Genomic DNA, 21785 nt, shown 5'->3' with positions numbered 1-21785 from the left:
GGGTGCCTCTCCTGCCTGTCCAGCCATTGGTTTCCAAGAACTAACCCCTGGAACCAGTCTGTAGCATCTTTTGTGACCCCCTCCCCCAAGGATCCCCCCATTGAAAAGCATTGGGTGCCCAGCTCTGGGTTTGCACTCTGCACTCTGCCGTACTTGTGCCGCTGAGGGTGTGTTTTGGTGTGATCCTGTGGCCCCCCCAGTGCTGACCTAAACCCACCAGTGCTGTGTCTTGAACCGCGGGTACTTACCTGCAATCTGCTTTCTACCATTACGCCCAGTCCTCATAGGATTCCATTGTAAACACAACACCAACTTTGACCTCTGCACCCAGCTGGACCCGTATTGCTGGTGGTGTACTTTTGAGGTCAGCCTAAACTTTGACCTGTGGACATCCTAATCCCTGAAAACTGTAATCTTAAATTGAGTACTTACCTTTTTTCTGTGTTAACACTACTCCCCCAAAACCAGGAATCTATTGACTCCAATGAAAAATTGCACTGTCAGCTTTTGAAATAGAAAAGTGTTACTTACTTGTAAACTGCTTTATCTGTAAATAAACAAAGTACATTTGAAACATAAGCTTGATACCTATTGACAACTCTACTTACCTGCAACAAAGTTCTTCTGGTTCTAGAAATAAAGCAATAAAATATATTTTTGCTATATAAAACAATTGGCCTGGAGTTAGCCTCATTTCTTGACTGACTGTGTGTGTATAACAAATGCTTTGCACTACCCTCTGATAAGCCTAACTGCTCGACCACACTCCCACAAAGTAGAGCATTAGTATTATCTACTTCAACCTCAAGCCACTGGGGAACTCCAGAACTCTGTGCACACTATACCTCTTTTTGGCATAGTATATACAGAGCCAGCTTCCTACACCTGTGACACAATGCGCCCGGGACCCAGGTCTGGGCATACCCATCCCATTTAACTCCTTCAGTGGCCAAGGGAATTCCAAGACATAGGTCCCTTGCTCTCTGTGCCACTGGAACCAAACTACACCTGACTGAAGAGCCACAATCATGGTGAACCCGTTCTTGGGCTGCTTGTGTTCTAGTTCAGAATGTTATCTGGCTTGGCAGATTGGCAGTTCGGGCTGGACTCTTACCACTAGAGGAGGGCCAAGGCTGATTTGCATATGGCTAGGACTGCATAGTGAGCACAAAAAATACATGTTGACTGCTACCCTGAGCGACTGTCAGTAGTTTGACTTGTTGCAAACATCTTCCCATCACCTTTTCTGTTTTTTCTGGATCTTAGCCAGTGCTTTGCTGGAACCCAAGGTTATACTCAGAAGCCTGTGGGCTAGTGCTATCAAATGTCAGGATCCTGAATACCAAGACCAACCAGTCTTGTACCCACCTCATACTTTTTCTACTCCACCACCAGACACTCCCTGTCCCTTTAGCTCACTCCGGTAGGTTATTTTTCATCCATGCTTTCTCCCTTTGTCTGTTTTTCTGCTTTTCTCTTCCTCCACCTTTCCCTCTTAAATGTTTTTCTCTCTCTTGCTCAAAGTTTGATGATTAAAAATAACTTCGGGTCCTCAAAAAAGAGTGCTGATTGGCCCCACCCTCAACCACCAGCTTAAATTAAGCACGGATCCTTGACCTTTCCCAGCTTCCGAGATAGCGCAAATCTTTCTCTGCTCTCTCCTCTCTTGCAAAAGAGGTTCTACTCAATTCCAGATGATGTCCACGTTACTGGCTCACAGGAGGTGATGTTCATCGTACTTCGAGGGCATGGGTGATAACTCTGTAAATGCCAATGTACCCCAGTTGCATACACGCTTCCTGAAGTTTTACAGGTGGGGCAGTCAGATGGGAAACAGTGGGGATTATTCCCACAGCCGCACTTTTTTAGAGCCATACACTATTGCAGCAACACCTATTTACATATTTTAACTGATACCTGCACTGTTTATTATTTTATATGCTCTCCTTTGGCACAATGAACATCGATATTCTCCTACTTTCATCAATATCAGTCCAATATGTATCATTAGTCCTGTATTTTCAGCAGTTGTGGGCACCAATATTTATGTTTATCTTTATTAATTTTTATTGATTTATTTATTTATCTTCTCTTTCCAACAGTATTGGTATGATGTGTATCTCCGCTGGAACCAGTCTGACTATCCTGGAGTGAAAAACGTGCGATTCGCCTCCGACCAGCTCTGGAAACCAGACATTCTGCTCTATAATAGGTAATGTAAAGGTTATAAGCATTGAGATTCATGTCCAAATTATGGAGTACAATTCTGTCACCTTCAGCATTTCCCTAACATGCAGCCTTGTAGAGGTTTAAAATTAAAATATTTTATAAAATGCTAAACTATTATCTAGGTATAATTCATTTTAACATATAAGTATTAATGGAAAATAAATCATATGCTTGAGAATAGATAACAATATTTTCTAAAAGAAAACATAAATTGATACATATTCAACAGACAGCATTCAATATAAAGTATTATTCACCAGTAAATAGTACATTTATGTTTAATTGAAGCACAGGAGCACAATTTTATTAATAGCGTTCGGTCTACATCGCAAACAAAATTAAAGTCAACATACATAATAATACACTTAGCCATCCAGAAATATATATTTGAAAACGTACTTATTCTGCACCTTCCGGCTATCTGTAAAAACGTGCAAAAGCTCAGAGTCAGGTTCACACCCAATGGCCTACGTATTCACCACATTTCAACTAGAAAGTTACTAGGCCCACCATGACTCTGTTCAACTTTGTTTTCTTAAAGCAAAAGTAAAATGTATTTTTTCGGTAACAGGTTTTTTAATTTGTCAAAACGATTGCAATAAGTGATGTGTGGTCTAAGTAGATGAATGCTGCTAGTAGAGGATGTGTGTTTAATCCCATGGCCACATAATCAAAACTTGGTGTTCAGTTTGCCTTTTGTCTTCCCAACGTCAGTAAAATGAGAACCAGTGAGTTGGATAACGGTATCTGTGAATGGTTTCAAAAGAATGCTGTAGTAGGCTGGCCTGGTTTGTAGTGGGTACCAAAGGTACTTACACCTTATACCAGGTCCAGTTATCCCTTATTAGTGAAATGTAGTCAGTGTCTAGAAACCAGGCTGTCTAGAGGTAGCTGTAGGCAGAGCAGCCAAGGCTGAACTAGGAGACATGCAAAGCTCTTGCAATACCTGTGTAGTCACACAGTACTCACACACATGAAAGACAATACTCAGTGTTGCAAAAATAAAGATACTTTATTTTAGTGACACAATGCCAAAAATACCTTAGAGACTATACTCCCTTCGGAGGTAAGTAAATTGCACAATATATACACTAGTAACCAAAAACAGGTAAGTACACAGTAAGAAAACAGTGCAAATAGTGAAAATCACAATAGGTTGCAATGGGCCTAGGAAGGAACACAAACCATATACTAAAATAGTGTAATGCAAAAGTCGGTTTCCCACCTAGGCAAGTGTAGTGTGTAGAGGGGCGCTGGGAGTGTAAGAAAACACCAAAGGTAAGTAATAGACCCCATCCCAGAGCCCAGGAAAGCAGGAGTAGAACACACCAAGTTTCCTAAAACACACTAGAAGTCGTGATAGAAGATTATGCAAGAACCAGAAGAGACTGCAAGACACCAAGGATGGAATCCTGGACCTGAAGACCTGTGGAAGAAGGGGACCAAGTCCAAGAAACACTGAAGAGTCCAGGGAGAACAGGAGCCCCTGCTAACCCAGATGAAGTTGCAAAAGAAGAACCACTGATGAGAAGACAGTCAGTATTGCACCAAATAAGACAGAAACGGGTTCCTTGTTGGTACAGAAGATGTCCCACGCCGGATGGATAAATGCAGTCTGGTTTTCGTCGCTGGATTCCGCCAACAAGGCTTGGCACATGCAAAGCTCGCAGTTAGCGGAAAATGATGCTGCCCGGGACCAGGAAGGACCGGGTGGCCTCTACCCAGGAGGGGGAGTCAGAGGGGGCTCTCAGCAACTCAGAGAGCCCTCAGAAGACCAGGCAGTATGCACAGGAGTCCCGCAGCATGCACAGGAGTCCCACAGCATGGGGACAAAGAAGGTGGAAATGGAGGCCCACGCAGCACGACACAAAGGATTCCAACGCCGCCGGAGAGCCACTCAGGAAGCTGTACGTTGCAAGATGAAGTGCTGGGGGCCTAAGCTGTGCTGTGCACAAAGAACTTTTTGGAAGGTCTCACACAAGCCTTGGCAACTGCAAGTCACATGGTGCACGGGGTACTATCTTGCATGGGAAGGCAAGTTCTTACCTCCACCAAAGTTGGACAGCTGGACGTTGGGACTACCGGAGTCACTTTAGTCCACGACCCGTGTTGCTGGATCCATGCCTGTTGTCTGGAGAGGGGACACAAGCCACTGGTCGTTGCTACAAAGAGGTGCCTGCTGAAGCATGTAAGTGACTCCATCACTCCACGGAAGATTCCTTTCAGTTCTTCTGGTGCAGGCTGAAGACGGGCAGTCCTCGGAGGATGCACGACTTGGAAACTGTTGCAGTTGCTGGCAAGAGCTGAAGATACAATGTTGCAGAAGTTGTCTTTGCTTCTTTGTTGCAGTTTTGTAGAGTTCCTGGAGCGGTCAGCTGTTGTTCCGTTGGTAGAAGATGAAGTAAAGGATGCAGAGGATTCCTGCTGGAGTCTTGCAATCCGAATCTGAAGAAACACCCAGAGGAGAGACCCTAAATAGCCCTGAGAGGGGGATTGGTCACCTAACCAGGTAAGCATCTATCAGGAGGGGTCCCTGACATCACCTGCTGGCACTGGCCACTCAGATGCTCCCAGAGTGCCCCACCACATTGGAATCCAAGATGGGAAAACCCAGGGACACTCTGGAGGAGTTCTGGGCACTCCTCTTTCCTTTGTCCAGTTTTGCGCCAGAGCCGGGACTGGGGTCCCTGAACCAGTGTAGACTGGATTATGAAAGGAGGGCACCATCTGTGCCCTTCAAAGCATTTCTAAAGGCACTGGGAGGATACCCTTCCCATGCTTGTAACACCTATTTCCAAAGGGAGAGGGTGTAACACTCCTCTCCTAAAGCAAAGGAAATGCTTTGTTCTGCCTTCCTGGGATTGAGGTGCTAAAGCCCCAGGAGGGCAGAAGCCGGTCTGTGAGGTGGCAGCAGCTGGGGTTGCCTGGAAAACCTCAGAAGGCTGGTATGGCAGTCCTTAGGGCCCACTGTGGAGCCCTTAGAGTGCACGATATTGAGCAACCAATACAGGATTTAGTACTGGGGTACAATTCCCAGTTGTTATACACCTTACTTGGCCATATTCGGAGTTACCATTGTGAAGCTGGACATAGGTATTGACCGGTGTACAGTGCACACTTAAAATGGTGTCCCCGCACTCACGAAGTCCAAGAAAATGGGCCTGGATGATGTGGGGGCACCTCTGCTAGTGCAGGGGTGCCCTCACACACAGGTACTTTGCACCTAGCCTTCAGGGTTGGAAGACCTGATATATAGGTGACATATAGGTGACTTATAAGTGACCTGGTGCAGTGAAAATGTCTGTGAAATAGTGCATGCACTATTTCACACAGGCTGCAATGGCAGTCCTATAGAAGCTTTTGCATGGGCTTTCTGTGGGTGGCAACAGAATGCCGCAGCTGATAGGGATCCCCTGGAACCCCAATGCCCTGGGTACCTAGGTACCATATACTAGGGACTTATAAGGGTTGACCAGTATGCCAATTTGGAGTAAAATACTGAGTTTACCAGTATGTAGTGACACGTTTAGAAACAGAGAGAGCATGAGCACGGGGTCCTGATTAGCAGGACTCTAGTGACAATTTAGAAAACATTGAAACACACTGACAAGCAGGCCATAAACCATAAGCACTGGGGTCCTGACATCGGCACAAATTAAGCACTGGATAGGCTCAGCTTTTAGTTTCTCACCTTTCGAAGCTGACTACACAAGGAGACAGCCCTGCTGCTAAGTTGTACAATGTCACGTGAATTATTCAGACAGTGTGTGTTTTCTTAGCCTGCGCACTCAGAATGCTGGGACTAGTAAATTTACATTTTCGTTTCTAAAGTTGAACTCCCAAGTCTTAGCCTGTAAAGTGCTAATAAGCCAAAATGGTTGTGGGTATTGCACTTGTCATGGGGTACCTAAGCAGATATCTGACTGAATCCTCCCCAGCCCTTCGCAGGTATATTAGGAACAGAAGTCATACATGCCATCTCATACAAATGATTTTGGTAGCAAAACAAGTTTAAAAAATGACATATATAACAGCCAGGATTACTAAAATTGAACACGAATTGCAGAGCACCTCAGAAGCTTGCCAGGACTAGAAACTTCTATATAACTAACGATTCAATACACATTTGAGAATAATGCATTTCGGTGTAGTAACCAGGGGATGATTTGATTCTTCATCAGCACATCGAAAAACACGATGAAGAGGCAATGACGTGGTCGCTGGTAACTGGTTCTCCTGTCTTCAAAGCCTGCGATATTAGTTCAGTGGGCGAGGAGGTATTTCAAGGCCTGTATTGCATTATAGAAGTGCCCCACTAGAGGGAACTTTGAGGTTCAAACATTTGACCTTAAAAGAGATTAAAAATGTTTAGTGTTGATCTTAAAAATAACTTAAAGAAATCAAACCAGTATGTGGAGTTTTAACAAAGTAAAAGATGTAGCTTTTCTTCTATTCTTTTATTTATTCAAACTTAGCATTGAAACTATGTGAAAATATTTAATAGAAAATATTTACGGTACTTGACTCAGTCTTTCAACGTGGCATGAATATCTACAGATGTATGGTGTTAGCTAAGTCCTTTTGGTTTTACCAGAATTATTTATATAATATAGTTACTTTTATGGGCTTTCGGCAAGCCCTCATCATCCGTTGGTTAGTGTTGTAATTCACATTTTCTTTCTGCCCAAAGCAGCATGCAGCGGTGGGTCCGCCCTCTTCAGTGATTGGATGACTTCACTGTGAGTGACGGCTTTCTGCTCTTTCACAAGAAGCCATCTACACAAAATCAAATCTGGAGTTTCCGTAAAGTGCGACTCATTTAAGAAAAAAAATTGTTTATATTTGGTTCTGGTAGAGGCGCATATGCTAAATATGAAAAAATCATTATCATGGATGAAGTAACTGAGGCTTAAAAAAAGCAAACATTTTGTTGTCCTAATGAGAATTATAGTTTTAGGTAAAAGCCAATCTGTTTTTCAGGATTAGGGATCCTCGTTGTAGAACTTCAATTCACTGAATTAAGATCAGTGCCTAGACGCAGAATTGAAGCTGCAACCGTGCTGCTAGCTCTGGGCTTTCATTTAGGCTAACACATCTCATAACAATAATTTGAAAAACAGAAACGTGATTGGAGCCCAGCATTCCAGATACTACTCCATACGACTGGTGATGCGTTTCACATTTGACATGGTAGTAGAAAAGCTAGCGTGATCTGATGATAAACTCATACTTACAGATATAGGCTTAATTGATAGTCTCATTACTTATCGGTGTTTCTCTGCACCATATGATTAAGGTATATTCATGAGGAGACGTATCTCTGAAGGGAGGACTTACTTGCTTCTAAGCACAGAGACCACTATATAGACTCCTGCGTGCAAGTGCCAGTCAAGAGTAGCAGTTGTGACCATGTCTACTGAGGGAAAAGTACCAAATATGCATACAAACATCCAGGCCGAGGTTTGCTAAAGCTTTACACCGCACAATTGATGCAAATTGATGCATAGTCTCTAAGGTAAGTACTATCCACCACAAATGTTTTTTTTCTGCTGGAAAGGTGCCCTTTTACAATTCGAAGACCCCTTTGCACTACCGTGTCACTTTGCATCAAGGGGGCATTATTGAGCCACGAGTCATAAATTTCTGGCACAAAGCACAATCTTTGAGCCAGAAATTAATTTGCATAAAAAACCTGTCACCTCCTATAATCAGACATTAACAAGGAGGAATGTGTCTACATGAAACTAGGCATTGCATGTATGCTGCAGTGCACAGCACATATTGCATGTGTGTGATTATTCGGAGTGAGTCCAGGATTGGAACTGGTACTGAAGGGGTTTGGTTCCAGTATTATTTCTCTGCTGCAACGCACGCGCTCACCTCTGCAACAAGATTCAAGGATGTGTGTCATGTAAGGCAGCCTTTTAGTGTCCAACGGAGGAGATAACGTCAGTAGTAGGCCAATAGTGGTATGTACAATTTTGAGCTGCGTTTCCCCCTTGTGCAACGCAGCGCGGCAAATTAAATTTGTTTGCTGTTGCTGTGCTGGGTTGGCTGTAAAACAAGTAAATCTGGCCCACATCGTTGTAGGAAGCTGGATCTGTATATAGTACATCAACATGAGATAGTGTCCACAGAGTCCAGGGGTTCCCTAGAGGCTTAACAGAGCCTAAAGTAGATAACACTAATGCTCTCTTTTGTGGCAGTGTGGTCGAGCAATTAGCTTATCAGAGGGTAGTGCAAAGCATTTGTTGTACACACACAGAAAACAGAAGAAGCACACACTCAATGACTTAACTCCAGACCAATGGTTTTTATATAGCAAAAATATATTTTCTTAATTTTTTTTTAGAATCACAAGATTCAAGTTGTAGGTAAGTACTTCAATAGATCCGTGTTTCACACATATATCAAAGCACTTTGTTTGAAATCAATAAGTTATACAGTTTTAAAAGTTGAGGGTGCAATTTTCAGAAACAGTTCCTGGGGGGAAGAAAAGTTAGATCGATTTTCAGTTAAGTACAAAACTTACAGTTCCAGTCTCTGCATTTTAGGAAGTCCACAGGTCGGGGTGCAAGTTAACCCCAAACACCCACCACCAGCAACACAGGGCCGGCTGGGTGTAGAGGGCAAAGTTGAGGCAAAATTAACATGGGCTCCTGTGGAGACTGGGGGCACTTGGAATCAGGCCTACCTGCAGGAAAGTACCCGCAACTTCGGAGGGCAGGCAGGGGGGATTTAGAGGAGCACGGGGGGGCACATGTAGGCATCAAACCCACACCCTCAGCGGCACTGGGACAGCCAGGTGCAGGGTGCAAACAAGGTGTTAGGTTTCCAATGATTCTCCATGAAGGGACCCTGGGGGTTACTCAGATGCTGCAGGCGAGGTCCAGGGGGTCGACTGGGGCAAACCACAGGCTGGACAGGGAGGAGGGACGCCTACTGAACGTAGCTGCCCGGAGGTCAGGTTCTCCAAGGCCTGGGGCTGCAGGTGCAGTGGTCTTTTTAGGTGTTGGATATCTTCATCCGGAACTTTCGTGTTCAGGGCAGTCCTCCAGATTCCCTCTGCAGGCATCGTAGTGGAGGGGTGGAGAGGTCAACCCAGCGTGGGCACTTGCTCAGAATCACCTGGGGATCCTCTCTAGTTGCTTGGGCCACCTGGACACGGGCCGTGGGCGTCTGGTGCAGAGTGGTCAGGACTTGCACATTCGGAGTGCTGCTGGAGTCCTTGGTTGTTGTTTTTTTTTTTTTTGGACAGGGCTGCTGTCCACAGGAGTTTTGGTCCTTTTGGGTGTAGGGCAATCCTCTGGAGCTTGGTAGAGGTCGCTGGTCCTGCTGGATGCATTGCTGTTTCTTGCGCAGGTTCTTTGAAGCAGGAGACAGGCCGGTAGGGCTGGGGCCAAGTCAGTTGTCGTCTTCTTTCTTTTCTGCTGGGAGTTCAGCTTAGCAGTCCTCCTTCTTTCTTGTCAGGTCACCAGAAATCTGACCACTTGGGTTCTGGGGAGCCCTTAAATCCTTGTTTTAGGGGAGTCACAGGGGTCAGAGGGCCGTAGCCAATGGCTACTGTCCCCAAAGGGGTGGCTACACCCTTCCTGTGCCCACTCCCTTCGGGGAGGGGGGCACATTTCCTAACCCTATTGGTCCCTGTCCTCTAAACCAATGGTTTTCCCTAGCTGGAGTGGTCACTCATCCCTGTTTTTCCTAATTTTCCGTCCGGACTTGCCACCAAAAGTGGGGCTTTGTCTGGGGGAGGGGGGGTGTCTGGCTAACTGGAGTGCCCTGGGGCGTAACGCAAGGCTTGAGCCTTTGAGACTCACCACCATGTGTTACAGTTCCTGCAGGGGGTAGGTGTGAAGCACCTCCACCCAGGACAGGCTTTGTTTCTGGCAACAGAGAGCACAAAGGCTCTCACCCCATGTGGTCAGAAACTCGTCTGGAAGTGGCAGGCTGGCACTGACTGGTCAGTCCTGCACCAGCAGTTTGGCTAACCTACATCTCTAAGATGCCCTCTGGGTGCATTTTTCAATAAATCCCACAATATGCATCAGTGTGGGTTTATTGTGCCGACAAGTTTGATACCAAACTTCCCAGTATTCAGTGAAGCCATGATTGAGTTGTGGAGTTCGTAATGACAAACACCCAAAACCATATACTTAATATGGCTACACTGCACTTACAATGTCTAAGAATCGACTTCGACACTGTAGGGGCATATTGCTCATGCAGCTATGCCCTCACCTGTGGTATAGTGCACCCTGCCTTAGGGCTGTACGGCCTGTTAGAGGGGTGAGTTACCTATGCCGCAGGCAGTGGTTTGTGGGCCTGGCACCCTGAGAGGGGTGCGATGTCAACTTTGCCTTTTTCTCCCCACCAGCATACACAAGCTGCAGGGGCAGTGTGCATGTGCTTGGTGTTCCCCCAGGGTGGCATAATACATGCTGCAGCCCTTGGGTACCTTCCCTGGCCATAGGCCCCTTGGTACCAGAGATACCTTCTACAAGGGACTTAACTGTGCGTCATGGGTGTTCCAATTGTGAAAACATAGGTACAGATTTTGGGAAAGAACATTGGTGCTGGGGCCTGGTTAGCAGGGTCCCAGCACACTTTCAATCAAAGTTAGCATCGACATAAGGCAAAAAGTGGGGGGTAACTATGCAAACAGTGGCACTTTCCAACAATCAGTAATTGACTCTCCCAAGCCATCTACTACAAGAGATCACTCCTATCATATTAATGCTCTCAATTGTGATAGGTTTATTGTGCATATCCAAACACAGCCACAAGAATCGCCAGTGTTGTTGGATGGATATAGCGCACAATAGTGTGTAGTGTTGTATATGTGATATCGGTCATTTGCTGAAGGGTGGAGACAATGCTATACACAACACAAGGTATATTATTTGTTCTGGTCAAACTCTTATTTATTTTTTTAGTGCCAATGAAGACTTCGATTCAACATTCCACACCAATATCCTGGTGAACTCCAGTGGGTACTGCCAGTGGCTGCCTCCAGGTAAGGACCTCCAAGTCAGATGTATTCAACACACACACTTACCACTACAGTCCTGCCTCACATCCAACCTGCAGCCCCTGATGCAACATCATACCATAGCACACAATAAAACACAGCCATCCCTAGGCACACAGTTACCATTATTAGATCATTATTAGTTTACACACTCCTCCAGTGAGCTGCTCATTAATTAACTTGATTGAGAGTTCAGGAGTAGGAAGAAGCCGCTCGGAGACAGTGCTTAATTGGGCAAGCGGCTGCAGGTGGTGGACACAGGCGCTTATTTCTGGGGACCAGGACTTACTCTTGGAAGAAAGAGAAAGCCAGAAAAGGGAGAAGGGAGGAGTAGTTAAAGGGTGGGAAAACGGTAATGAAGGGAGAAAGCAGGGATGAAAAGTTCCTATAGGAGTGAGAAAAAGAAACAGGGAGTGTAGGGTGGTGGAAGAAAAAGGCATGAGGTATACTCCATGCTAGGTGGCCTTAGTATACCGAAACCATGGTGTTCTGCAGCACTGGCATCAGACTCCTACGTAAAACGTTGGGCTACTACTATCTATTTACCAAGGGGATGATGCTGTAGTGAGTTAAGCATGAACTGGTGACATCAGGTGTGATCTTTAAGTCACAAGTTTAATCTAGCTCAAAAGGGAGCATGGATGAGGAGCAACAACGACAAACGATATACTAGAGTCTAGAAATAGCTTTGTCTTTTAGAAATAAAACTGTATTGTGAAACATCCAGTGTTTTTGTGACTTAAACGAAATAGTTCAAAATGTAATTTTTTGTTTTATGTTTGTTTGTCTATCCCTTTGACATTATTATCATAGAATTTCCTTAGACGAGGGCCCCGGGTTAAAGAACAACCACTTTAGGATCCAGAATCCTCTGCAGGGTACCACTTGAAAAAATAAGATTGCAGTTACTTGCTTGGCTCAGCTAATTACTTATTGCATCAGTCAATCATTAATCCTCAAGAGATTACCTGCAGTTATTTCAAGATGCCTTGAACTTAATTTCTCACGTAATTATGACAGTAGATTAACTGGGAGCTGTCAGTCAACCAAGCCCCTTAGCTCTGCTTTAACCTAAAGATATTTTTAAAGTCTTTTTAGAGAGAAGGTTTATCTTCCTCTGAAAACTCATTTGATGTTGAATTCAGAAGCAAAGAAACATTCTGAGACAAAGCATGGTGAGGTAGGGCAGTAGGCTAAAAAGTAGGTGATATCCACATTACAAGTAAATAGTGGAGTTTATTTATTTATTTATTTTTCTTCATTTGTGTATTATCCAGGGAATATTTGTTTAAAGCTTTACTATTTAAACTGTGAACATGTTTTTAAATCATTTACACTGACTGTGTCTAACTGCAAACCAGTCAGTCAGGCTTCCCATGGCAAGTTATCCCAAAGTACCCCTCCCCTTCCAGTTGGCAACATGTTGTTTTAAAATAGTGTCAGAAAAACTCATAGTTCGAGAACCAAGTGTCCAAGAACTCCAGCCCGCTTGGGCCCATAGGTGCTGTCTGGGCGAGAAACAAATGTCGGTGGAGGAGTGGATCCAGTGGTCTAGAAGGAATTAGAAGTTACACACATGCAGGTTATGCTCTGTTATGTGATTATTGTACACTTCACCCCTGGAAGATTTGCATTCACTGACAGGCCTGATAAATGCACTTTTTGCTCCTTTTTAGATGTATTTGCACAGTCCAGCTTTCGTTCCTCTAAATGTGTTGATCAGAACCACCAAATGGGGGTTAAGAGTGTCTGGAGACTCCTAGGGGTCCATGTGACTGGGGTCTTGGTAGGTGTTCAAGGCCCAGTGCCTATGCCCGGATGGAATCATGAGGCTGAGACATTTGAGTCCCCTCTTGTAGTTCTGAATTTGTGGAAAATACTGAGTCTTTGTAGGAAAGTACCATCTTGCCTGGCATGTTACCCCCATTTTTCACTGTATATATGTTGTTTTAGTTGTATGTGTCACTGGGACCCTGCCAGCCAGGGCCCCAGTGCTCATAAGTGTGCCTGAAAGTGTTACCTGTGTTATGACTAACTGTCTCACTGAGGCTCTGCTATCCAGAACCTCAGTGGTTATGCTCTCTCATTTCTTTCCAAATTGTCACTAACAGGCTAGTGACCAATTTTACCAATTTACATTGGCATACTGGAACACCCTTATAATTCCCTAGTATATGGTACTGAGGTACTCAGGGTATTGGGGTTCCAGGAGATCCCTATGGGCTGCAGCATTTCTTTTGCCACCCATAGGGAGCTCTGACAATTCTTACACAGGCCTGCCACTGCAGACTGAGTGAAATAACGTCCATGTTATTTCACAGCCATTTACCACTGTACTTAAGTAACTTATAAGTCACCTATATGTCTAACCTTTACCTGGTAAAGGTTAGGTGCAAAGTTACTTATTGTGTGGGCACCCTGGCACTAGCCAGGGTGCCCCCACATTGTTCAGGGCAAATTCCCCGGACTTTGTGAGTGCGGGGACACCATTACACGCGTGCACTACACATAGGTCACTACCTATGTGTAGCTTCACAATGGTAACTCCGAATATGGCCATGTAACATGCCTATGATCATGGAATTGCTCCCTCCATGCCATCCTGGCATAGTTGGCACAATCCCATGATCCCACGGGTCTGTAGCTCAGACCCTGGTACTGCCAAACTGCCTTTTCAGGGGTTTCACTGCAGCTGCTGCTGCTGCCAACCCCTCAGACAGGTTTCTGCCCTCCTGGGGTCCAGCCAGGCTTGGCCCAGGATGGCAGAACAAAGGACTTCCTCAGAGAGAGGGTGTTACACCCTCTCCCTTTGGAAAAAGGTGGCAGGGCTGGGGAGGAGTAGCCTCCCCCAGCCTCTGGAAATGCTTTCATGGGCACAGATGGTGCCCATTTCTGCATAAGCCAGTCTACACCGGTTCAGGGACCCCTCAGCCCTGCTCTGGCGCGAAACTAGTCAAAGGAAAGGGGAGTGACCACTCCCCTGACCTGCACCTCCCCTGGGAGGTGCCCAGAGCTCCTCCAGTGTGCTCCAGACGTCTGCCATCTTGGAAACAGAGGTGCTGCTGGCACACTGGACTGCTCTGAGTGGCCAGGGCCAGCAGGTGACGTCAGAGACTCCTTCTGATAGGCTCCTTCAGGTGTTGTTCTCTCCTAAGTAGCCAAACCCTCTTTTCTGGCTATTTAGGGTCTCTGCTTTGGGGATTTCCTTAGATAACGAATGCAAGAGCTCATCAGAGTTCCTCTGCATCTCTCTCTTCACCTTCTGCCAAGGAATCGACTGCTGACTGCGCTGGAAGCCTGCAAAACTGCAACAAAGTAGCGAAGACGACTACTGCAACTCTGTAACGCTGATCCTGCCGCCTTCTCGACTGTTTTCCTGGTGGTGCATGCTGTGGGGGTAGTCTGCCTTCTCTCTGCACTAGAAGCTCCGAAGAAATCTCCCATGGGTCGATGGAATCTTCCCCCTGCTACTGCAGGCACCAAAAAACTGCATCACCGGTCCCCTGGGTCTCCTCTCAACACGACGAGCGAGGTCCCTTGAATCCAGCAACTCTGTCCAAGTGATTCCCACAGTCCAGTGACTCTTCAGTCCAAGTTTGGTGGAGGTAAGTCCTTGCCTCCCCACGCCAGACTGCATTGCTGGGAACTGCGACTTTTGCAGCTACTCCGGCCTCTGTGCACTTCCGGCGGAAATCCTTTGTGCACAGCCAAGCCTGGGTCCACGGCACTCTAACCTGCATTGCACGACTTTCTAAGTTGTCCTCTGGCGGCGTGGGACTCCTTTGTGCAACTTCAGGTAAGCACCGTTTCACTCCTCTTCCTAGTGCCTGTTCCGGCACTTCTGCGGGTGCTGCCTGCTTCTGAGAGGGCTCCTTGTCCTGCTGGGCGCCCCCTCTGTCCCCTGACGCAATTGGCGACATCCTGGTCCCTCCTGGGCCACAGCAGCATCCAAAAACAATAACCGCACAACTTGCAGTTAGCAAGGCTTGTTGGCGGTCTTTCTTCAGGAAAACACTTCTGCACGACTCTCCACGGCGTGGGGGATCCATCCTCCAAATGGGAAGTCTCTAGCCCTTGTCGTTCCTGCAGGATCCTCAGCTTCTACTGTCCAGTAGCAGCTTCTTTGCACCCACAGCTGGCATTTCCTGGGCATCTGCCCATCTCCGACTTGCTTGTGACTTTTGGACTTGGTCCCCTTGTTCCACAGGTACCCTCGACTGGAAATCCATCGTTGTTGCATTGCTGGTTTGTGTCTTTCCTGCAGAATTCCCCTATCACGACTTCTATGTCCTTTGGGGAACTTTAGTGCACTTTGCACTCCCTTTTCAGGGTCTTGGGGTGGGCTATTTTTCTAACCCTCACTGTTTTCTTACAGTCCCAGCGACCCTCTACAAGGTCACATAGGTTTGGGGTCCATTTGTGGTTCGCATTCCACTTTTGGAGTATATGGTTTGTGTTGCCTCTATCCCTATGTGTCCCCATTGCATCCTATTGTAACTATACATTGTTTGCACTGTTTTCTAAGACTATACTGCATATTTTTGGTATTGTGTACATATATCTTGTGTATATTTTCTATCCTCATACTGAGGGTACTCACTGAGATACTTTGGCATATTGTCATAAAAATAAAGTACCTTTATTTTTAGTATATCTGTGTATTGTGTTTTCTTATGATATTGTGCATATGACACTAGTGGTACTGTAGGAGCTTCACTCGTCTCCTAGTTCAGCCTAAGCTGCTCTGCTAAGCTACCATTATCTATCAGCCTAAGCTGCTAGACACCCTATACACTAATAAGGGATACCTGGGCCTGGTGCAAGGTGTAAGTACCCCTTGGTACTCACTACAAGCCAGTCCAGCCTCCTACAGTCTTCCCTTCCAAGTAATTTCATGAAATGTTTGGTAGCAGCATGAAACATTTATTGAAGAACTGCACTGGCTATTGGATAGCCTTCAGCAACAATGGTTCAAGAGCTCTGCTCTTAACAAAATTGATTACATTTTGTATGCACTCTCATTGGAACATGTGATCTTTACACAACCAATGACCAGCATTTCTGCTGCCATATTTTACAATACAAGCTTTTAAATATTTTGACTGTAAGCTACGCTATACACCAATTAATAAAGCATCATCTTGATTACCATTGAGGCACAGAGAGTAAGGCAGTTTACAGCTGCATGGCAGCAGCACACCCTTTCCATATTTGGATATCTAGTTCTACGTTATGGGCGTGTCACTCTACTGACCAAGTTCCAGTAGGAACTGTTTGGCCCTATGTTCAAAGTCATTGCTTGCTTTTTTGGAAATTTCCCTTCTATTTAAAAGCAAGGCCCCTGTCCTACCTGCTTTTTGGGACCTTTGTGACTGCGATCAGATGTTCATAAGATACTGGGATTTGAAATTTCCTTTGTAGCCTCACTATCAATAACAGGGATACTGTGACCATTTGAGCACTGAAATATTTTGATTGTGACTGGCCTGTTTGTGAAATGGGCCTGTAGATATTTCAATGCCCAGGTTTACTTGGAAAACTGATCTGTGTATAGTTACTATCCCCTGAGGGCTTTCTGGTAGCCCAAACTGTTTAGCGTTACCAAGAAGCACTTCAACGCATGCAAAGGCATAGCTCTTCAGATGCTTCATTGTGAACTGGGTATACTGAATGAAAAGCCACCTGCTTCGTAAACACATTGTGGCCTAAGGAGGTGTCTGGGTTGAGGGTTCACCTCTGTAGATGAACATTTGTCAAATGCAAAGTGCGTGCCCCTTTACTCTCTTGACTGAAGAGTGTAGCAGAATATCCATGTGCTCCTTTACTCTCTGAATGAAGAATGTGGCAGAGTGTCCTGGAGTCCCTTTAATCTCCTGATGAAGAGTGCGGCAGAGTATCCATGAGCCCCTTTACTCACTGAATGAAGAGCGTGGCATAACATCTTAATAGACATAACAGCTTTGCCTGATGCGGCGCAGGGCTTTTTGTCTGGGGTCTGATGTGGATGTAGTTGGTGGATAATAATGTATTTTGTTAGTCTGTGTCTATGAAAGCATTCCCATTTATGAATTCATGGAAAGTTCTCCTTTGTTGGAATCTTCTCATTTGTTCTCTTGCCTGTCTTTTTATATTTTGCATGAGTATGTGTGACAAGTGAAGCTGGTTTTGCATGAGGTCCATCTCTTCCACCATGTTCAGTATTTTGTCATTGTCTACTTTGAACATCATCCCTGTGGTCTGGTTGGTATTAAAAATATAGATATATTGCATTTTATTGTCATAGAATATATGGGTGTCCACATTTGTGAACGGTGTGATTGCATGTTGCGGGTGCTCATTGTTGATACCACATGGGTGTTGTAGGAATGCTAGCTTGGTGTGTGGTGGACACCTATGGTGTTTGCACCTTATACCAGGTATAGGTAACCCCTTTTAGTTAGTGAACGGTGTCTAGGAGGCCAGGGCTCTCTAGTTGTAGCTGTGGTGAGCAGTGAATACTTATCTAGGAGGCATGTAAAGCATTTGCAATACCACAATAGTCACACAGCAACTTATCTCACATGAAAAGAACCACACAGTGTTGCAAACATAAAGGTACTTTATTACAGTAACACTGAGCTAGATTATTATAGGGAGACCCCCAACTGGAGGTAAATACACACTATATATATACATGGTAAGTACTAGGAACTAGCACAGAAACACAACAAGCATTGATTAAAAAAAAGAAAAAAGATCAGAAAATAGCTAGGGCCCTATACAGGGACAAAACCATATACTAAAATAGTGGAATGCGAAGTTAGGTCCCCCACCCAAGGATGTGGAGTAGTTAGTAGGGAGATGGGAAAACTTGTAACCCCAAGAGGTGAGTAGCTAGAGGACCCCTAGCGACCAGGGGAGCAGTGGTAAATTACCTGGTCTTCCCAGACAATAAGAAGGGCACTTGGAAAAGGAAATGTGCAAGAAAAAGACAAGTCTGGTGGAACCCAATGGTGGATTCTGGATGAAGAGGACCTGCAAGAGAAGGGGACAGAGTCCAGTCCACACCAGTGTGTCCAGGTGGGACAGGAGTCACTGCCCACACTTCAGAGTCGGGTCGACAGTGGAAGATGAAGTTCAGCTGCGGAGCCCAGGAGCTGCAGAGGAGTCCCTGAAGTCATGCAAAAGCTGTCCCTCATTGGTCGCTGGGTCCCAGATGGATCAGTGGTCAGGAGGACCATCAACATGCTTTGGCAAATGCAAATCTGGGGAGGAGAGAATCTGCAGAGCTGAAGAGGACTAGCAAGGTCCAGAGGACTCTACCTTTGGAGGGGAGTCAGGGCTGGCCTTCAGCAGTCAGGAGAGCCAGCAGCAACAATCATACCCCCCACTGGCAGCAGGCACTGGCAGTGAGGCCCAGTCAGCACACCTGGAGAGAAGTCCTACGTCGCTGGAGCAGCAAAGAGGAGACTATCCTTGCAACAAAGAAGTGCTTGAGGCCGTGGCTACTTACAGCCTGCAGATCCCTTGGAGCAGGAATCAACAAACCGTGGTTGCTGCAACAGTCGTGGTGCACAGGGATTCTGTCCTGGAGGAAGCGGCAAGGTCTCAACATCTCCCGAGTTGTACAGAAGGCAAAGAGGACCCAGGGGGATCCCTCAGAACCACCACCTGTGTTGGAGAATCTTCGCAGATCCAGAGGACAGAAGATCTCAGTAGCCGGATGTCGTTGCCTTAGGTGCCTGCAGATGTAGGGGAGTGACACCTTCACTCCAAGGATGATTCCTTCTTGCTTCTTTGGTGCAGCCGCAATCTTGCCGACCCCAGAGGATGCACAGCCATGGAAATGTTGCAATTGCTGGCAGGAGCCAGAGAAACAATGTTGCAAGGCGAGGCAGTCTCTGGGGTTGCAGGCTTGTTTGGTTCCTGAGAAGTCCAGGAGCGGTTCCAGTGGCCAGGAGCAGAAGAGGTCAATGCAGTGGAGTCCTGCACGCCGAATCTGGGGGACCACCTGCAAGGGAGGCCCTAAATAGCCCTAACAGGGGGCTTGGTCACTCTGCAGGGTGGCCACCTGTCAGAGGGGGTCACTAATGTCAGCTACCTGTCCTGACCAACCAGAAGCTCCCAGGGGCCTCTGCACATCTTGTTTCCAAATGGCAGAATCAAGTGGCCACCTGGAGGAGCTCTGGGCACCACCCCATGGGGGGGGGTGATGGACAGGGGTGTGGTTACTCCCCTTTCCTTTGAGCAGTGTCATGCCAGAGCAGGGGCCTGGGGTCCCTGGAGTGGTGCAACCGGATTATGCAAGGAGAGCATTAAATGTGCTCTTCAAAGCAGTCTGGTGGCACAGGGAGGCTACCCCTCCTCAGCCTAATAACACCTATTCCCAAGGATGAGGGTGTTGCATCCCCTCTCCCACAGGAAAGCATTTTTTCTGCCTTTCCCCGCTTGAGCTGATCAAGTAGCAGGAGGGCAGACACCTGTCTGCTGGACTGGAGCAGCGTAGGCTGCTCACAAAGCCTGGAAGACTGGTAGGAGCAATACTTGGGGGTTCCTCTAAGGTACCCCAGAGTGCATGGAATCATGCCCCCAATACTGGCATTGGGGTATGATTTCAACATGTTTGATACCAAACATGCCTAGGTTCGGAGTTCCCATTATGTAGCTGGACCACAGGTACTGAACTGTGGCCAGTCCACTGGTAAAATGGCTTCCCTGCACTTACGAAGTCCAGTGCATTGGAACTGGAGTTTGCAGGGTCACCTCTGCTCAGGCAAGGATGCTCTCACACACAGGAACCTGCACCCTGCCCTTTGGGCTGAAAGAACCTATCATATAGATGTGACTTACAGTGACCTGGTGTAGTGACCAGCAGTAAAAGGGTGCATGCACCTTTTCACGCAGGCTGCAATGGCAGGCCTGCAGATACATTCTGCATGGGCACCCATGGGTGGCATAATACATGCTGCAGTCCATGGGAGACCCCAGGTGTCCAAATGCCGTGGGTACCTATGTACCATATACTAAGGACTTGTAGGGGTGCAGCAGTTTGCCAATTGTGGGGTGTACAAAGTACTAAGGCAAGCACATTTGGAGGGAGAGAGCACAATCACTGGGGTCCTGCTTAGCAGGATCCCAGTGAAAAACAGTCTAAGGACACTGATAGGCAAACAGACCATGGGAGAAAGAGGGTACTTTCCACAGGTGTTACACAGCAAAGTTCAACTGTTTCCTGTATTTTATTCTCACTTTATTTTAAAGTTTTATTTGCCAATAAATTAATGCTTTTGCTTTGCACTGGGATCTGTTACATCGTTCTTTTTTTCCTTGGGAAATTATTTTTCAAGTGTTTTTTCCTGATGGGGGCATAGTAACTGTGTTTATACTGTTACTTATATTTGGGACCCCCCCCCCCCCCCATCAGATGTGTCTAAAGTGTATGCAATGTGAGTTTTTGCAATGGGTGGTTTTATGTTCTTTCTTGATTATTATGGTTGCAATAAATTTTATGTTTGTTCGCTGGATTTAGGTCCATATTTATACTTTTTTACGCAAACCAGCTCCGGCGCTGGTTTGCATAATTTTTTTTACCGCCGGCTAACGCCTTTCCCACGCGCCATGCGGGCGCCTTATTTAAGGATTGACGTTAGCCGGCATAGGGAAAAATGGGGGTTGTGCGTCAAATAATGGTGCAAGTCAGGTTTGAGTAAAAACTCATGGCTCAAACCGGACTTGCGCCATTTTTTGACGCACAACCCCATTGAAATGACTCCTGTCTTAGCAAAGACAGGAGTCATGCCCCCTTGCCCAATTGCCATGCCCAGAGGACATCTGTCCCCTAGGCATGGCCACTGGGCACAGTGGCATATAAGGGGGCCCAAGTTAGGCACCCCTATGCCACTTTAATAAAATAAAAAAATAATACTTACCTGTACTTACCTGGGATGGGTGTCCTCCAGGGGTGGGCGAGGGTTGCAGGGGGTGTCCCTGGGGTAACGGAAGGGCACCTCTGGACTGCTTTCCATGGTCAGAGACCATGGAAGTGGGCCCACATGTCCCTTAACGCCTGCCCTCACCTAGGCGTTAAAAGGCACACATCAGGCTATGCGCCGTTTTTTAAGGCCCACCCCCTCCTGTGCCTCAAAATGACACGGAAGTATAAATAAAGCGCAAAGGCCTTAAAGTCATTTTTGGATGGCAACGCCTACCTTGCATGTCATTAACGCAAGGCGGTTTCCCGCATCCAGAAAATTATACACACTGAGAGATTTTGACGTTCGCGGGGTCGGCCGTCATTGTATAAATATGGGGCAAGGTTTGCGCTGAAAGAGTATTAATATGCCCCTTAGTGTACTGTTTAGGGTGCCAGGGTCAACGCTAGGAATATTTTCTGGTGTAATCTTATCTACAAATGTGTGAATGGAAATATACACACGAACAGAGGCATAAACATGGAAGATCAGTATAATAATACAAACATTCTCAATGAAGATGAGATGAAAGGAGTAGACACGGTTACTGCCAAGGATGAGGAACACACTCTTAACAG

General features: G+C 46.2%; 1 protein-coding gene across 2 annotated transcripts in view; it reads left to right on the top strand.

Annotated features, from left to right (window-relative positions):
- LOC138268563 (neuronal acetylcholine receptor subunit alpha-7-like) overlaps positions 1-21785 on the top strand; it is a 267021-nt gene that overhangs the window by 65370 nt on the left and 179866 nt on the right. For both annotated transcript variants that reach the window (XM_069218324.1, XM_069218323.1), the window contains exons 5-6: positions 2103-2212; positions 11163-11242. In XM_069218324.1, coding sequence (XP_069074425.1) covers positions 2103-2212; positions 11163-11242 — 190 coding nt within the window. The remainder of the gene's footprint in view (positions 1-2102; positions 2213-11162; positions 11243-21785) is intronic.

The sequence above is a fragment of the Pleurodeles waltl genome, chromosome 12 (genome assembly GCF_031143425.1).
Source record: "Pleurodeles waltl isolate 20211129_DDA chromosome 12, aPleWal1.hap1.20221129, whole genome shotgun sequence".
Taxonomy (NCBI): Eukaryota; Metazoa; Chordata; class Amphibia; order Caudata; family Salamandridae; genus Pleurodeles; species Pleurodeles waltl.
The sequence above is the reverse complement of the archived record's forward strand: the minus strand, read 5'-3'. Positions and strand labels throughout refer to the sequence as shown.